The sequence below is a fragment of the Bison bison genome, unplaced genomic scaffold (genome assembly GCF_000754665.1).
Source record: "Bison bison bison isolate TAMUID 2011002044 unplaced genomic scaffold, Bison_UMD1.0 scf7180017864144, whole genome shotgun sequence".
Classification (NCBI taxonomy): Eukaryota; Metazoa; Chordata; class Mammalia; order Artiodactyla; family Bovidae; genus Bison; species Bison bison.
The window spans coordinates 8483-11643 of record NW_011494716.1 but is presented as its reverse complement, the minus strand read 5'-3'; the positions used below and the strand labels follow the sequence as shown (position 1 = coordinate 11643).

Below are 3161 nucleotides of genomic sequence, written 5' to 3'. Positions count from 1 at the left end.
CACTGAGAAGCGACTTACCCCCCTGGTCTCTTTTTTTTTTTTTCAGGTTTGAAAGTCTTTTTGCTAAACTGGAGAAGAAGCAGAAGGAGCTGGGCATTGCCAGCTTCGGGGCCTCCGTCACCACCATGGAGGAGGTCTTCCTCCGGTCAGTACCCGTGCATCTGCATCCGCCAGGGTCTCAGCCCTGCGGGTGGCTTTTCTAAAGGGTGATGATACAGCAGTGCCCTTGACTGTCATCTGGAATGCCCGTCCGAGCTTGACCAGCAGCCCGGGGTGGCAGGAGGGCAGCAGGCCAGCCCTCAGGGCCTGAGCTCACATCTGCAGGGCCCTGTTAGTAACACCGGCACAGACTCGGCCAGGTTCCCGACGCTCGGGTGACTCAGACCGCAGAGCAGTGGAACTCTGATGCCCGGATGCTCCACTCCCACTGTGTGTGTCGGCCCCTCCCCTGGGCCCCTCCAGGGAGCTCTTCTAGAGTTCAGGTGATCATCCACAGGCATGTCTCCTTCTGTAGTGAAGATGCGAAATTTAGCCTTCACCTCTCAGAACTGGGGCATGGGCTCCAAACAATTAACACATTAGTCAAGCATTTCTTGAATGCTTTATTCAGCAGATACAGTGCTAGGAACAAGAAATACAAAAATAAATGTTATGCAGATTTTTTTCCTTGGGGCTCACAGCCTAGAGGAGGCAACACCATCAGTGAATATAAATACACAGGTGCACAGGTTGGCTGGCTCCCAGCCTCAGTGCAGCCCCCCACGCAGCCCAAGGCCATGACTCCGATCTCTGCCACCTGAGGACCTGCCAGCTTTGCCCCCACCCACCCCCTACATGTACTTCTGAGTAGCTCAGTTGGTAAAGAATCTGCCTGCAATGCAGGAGACCCGGGTTCAATCCCTGGGTTGGGAAGTACACTGGAGAAGGAAATGGCAACCCACTCCAGTACTCTTGCCTGAAGAATTCCATGGACAGAGGAGCCTGGCAGGCTACAGTCCATGGGATGGCTCCCCCGCATGCACCATCATGCCCGCCCCGAGGTGGCCCCTCCCAAGATACATTCTTCTGCCTCCTCGTCTCGGCATGCAGTGACCCCCGACCCTCAGGTCTCCACACTGTGACAAGCCCTCCCCACACTGCCGTTGTGCCCTGTGCCCCATCCTGTCCCCTGGACCGTCTGGGGCATAAATGCTGACCGTGGTCAGTCTCTCCAGGAGACCAGGGCCCTCAGGATCAGGGCCTGCCTGGTTTTCTCTCTCTCTCCTGGGCTTTGCCTTGTCTCCGCAGCTGGCGTCCTGGAGATAGGCAGGGATGAGTGTGTGAATGGGCACATGAAGGCCCAGCTGGCAGAACAGATGGCCATCTGCCTTAGTTCCCCTGACAGTCACTGGCTTTCCTCCTCTGCTGCCCCCTCCCTCCCCGAGGAGCCTTTTCTGACCCGGCCTCCATGTCTCGGCCAGGGTTGGCAAGCTGGTGGACACCAGCATGGATATCCAGGCCATCCAGCTCCCTGCCCTGCAGTACCAGCACGAGAGGCGGGCCAGCGACTGGGCCGTGGATGGCCACCTGTGTGGGACCATGGACCCGACCGACGGTGTCGGTGCACTGATTGAGGAGGAGTGCACTGCCGTTAGGCTCAACACCGGGGTGAGAGCATGAGAGTATCAGAGGCCGTGAGGGCAAACGCGGGCATCCAGAGGGTCCAGGCCCCCAGGAAGAGGGCAGATCACAGTTCATGCTCCTGAAGGCTGGCCCAGAGAAGGAAAACCCGGAGCATTTTAACTGAACACCCGCCACTTCTCGTTGTTCTAACTTGGCCACTCACGAACAAGGGCAAATGCCGTTCATAAGGCTGACCGCCCCATGTACATGTGCCCTGTACCCAGCGAGACAGAGGCAGCCGTGGGCCCGTTTTACAGACAGGAAGCTGAGGCCTGGGCCGAGGTCGCCTGGGCAGCTCACAGCGGAGCTGGGCTCTGGTCCCTGCCAGCCTGACCTGCACAGTGAAGGACTGAGCGTGGGGAATACAGGCAGCGGGAGGTTTGTGCACCTGCTCTGCTGTGAGCGCGGCTGGAGTCTTCCAACCAGCAGGGACGGAAGGCCGAGGACTTGGCTCCTCTCTGGGGTAGCACAGGGTCCCCTAACATCCTTGGATGATGGAATAGCGCCTGCCCTGCCGCCACAGCTGGTGTGAGGCCCCAAGGCCCAGGGGCACCTACAAGGAGGTGCTCTCATGGGTCGTCCATGTCAGGGCCCGAGCCCTGGGGGGAGGCCCGGGACCCAGCGCGCCACTGTCAGCCGGAGGCCCCGGGGGCAGGGGCAGGGCTGGCTCAGGCTGGCGGCCACGTCACCCCGTCCCCCTCTGTTGCAGCTGGCCCTCCACTGCCAGCAGTTCTGGGCCATGTTCCTGAAGAAGGCCACCTACAGCTGGCGCGAGTGGAAGGTGGCGGCGGCCCAGGTCCTGGTACCCGTGACGTGCCTCACCCTGGCCCTCCTGGCCATCAACTACTCCTCCGAGATCTTCGACGACCCCCTCCTGAAGCTGACCCTGGGCGAGTATGGCCACACCGTCGTGCCCTTCTCGGTCCCCGGGACCTCTCGGCTGGATCAGCAGCTGTCGGAGCATCTGAAAGACATGCTGCAGGCCGAGGGCCAGGAGCCTCGAGAGGTGCTGGGTAAGGGGCATCTCAGGGGGGTGTCCTGGGGGGCTCGGGGGCGTGGCTTGTGCTGGCAGAGGCCCCTTCTCACCCATGTGGAGGTGCAGAAGGAAGAGCTTGTGGCTATGGGGGTGCCCCCCAGGCCTGCAGCCTTGGGTCCTGTGGCTCCCACCCCGTGGCCCCACAGCCCCGGACAGCATGTGGGTGGAAGGTGACGTGTCCTTTCTATGGTTCCTGCGGCCCTTCAGGACAGGCACTCAGAGCGGGGCCTTGGCGGGCTGCCGGCCTTGAGCCAGTCATCCACGCCACTGACCCTGCCGTTGCCCCTGCCGCCCCCACACAGGTGACCTGGAGGAGTTCCTGATTTTCAGGGCCTCAGTGGAGGGGGGCGGCTTCAACGAGCGGTGCCTGGTGGCAGCGTCCTTCAGAGACACGGGCGAGCGCACGGTCATCACCGCCCTGTTCAACAACCAAGCGTACCACTCCCCAGCCACTGCGCTGGCC

At 61.5% G+C, this 3161-nt stretch overlaps 1 protein-coding gene across 1 annotated transcript in view; it reads left to right on the top strand.

Moving 5' to 3' along the window:
* Window positions 1-3161, top strand: part of ABCA3 (ATP-binding cassette, sub-family A (ABC1), member 3) — a 34367-nt gene that overhangs the window by 22724 nt on the left and 8482 nt on the right. Inside the window, 4 exon segments of the mRNA XM_010840462.1 lie at window positions 47-145; window positions 1461-1647; window positions 2372-2675; window positions 3001-3158. Coding sequence (XP_010838764.1) covers window positions 47-145; window positions 1461-1647; window positions 2372-2675; window positions 3001-3158 — 748 coding nt within the window.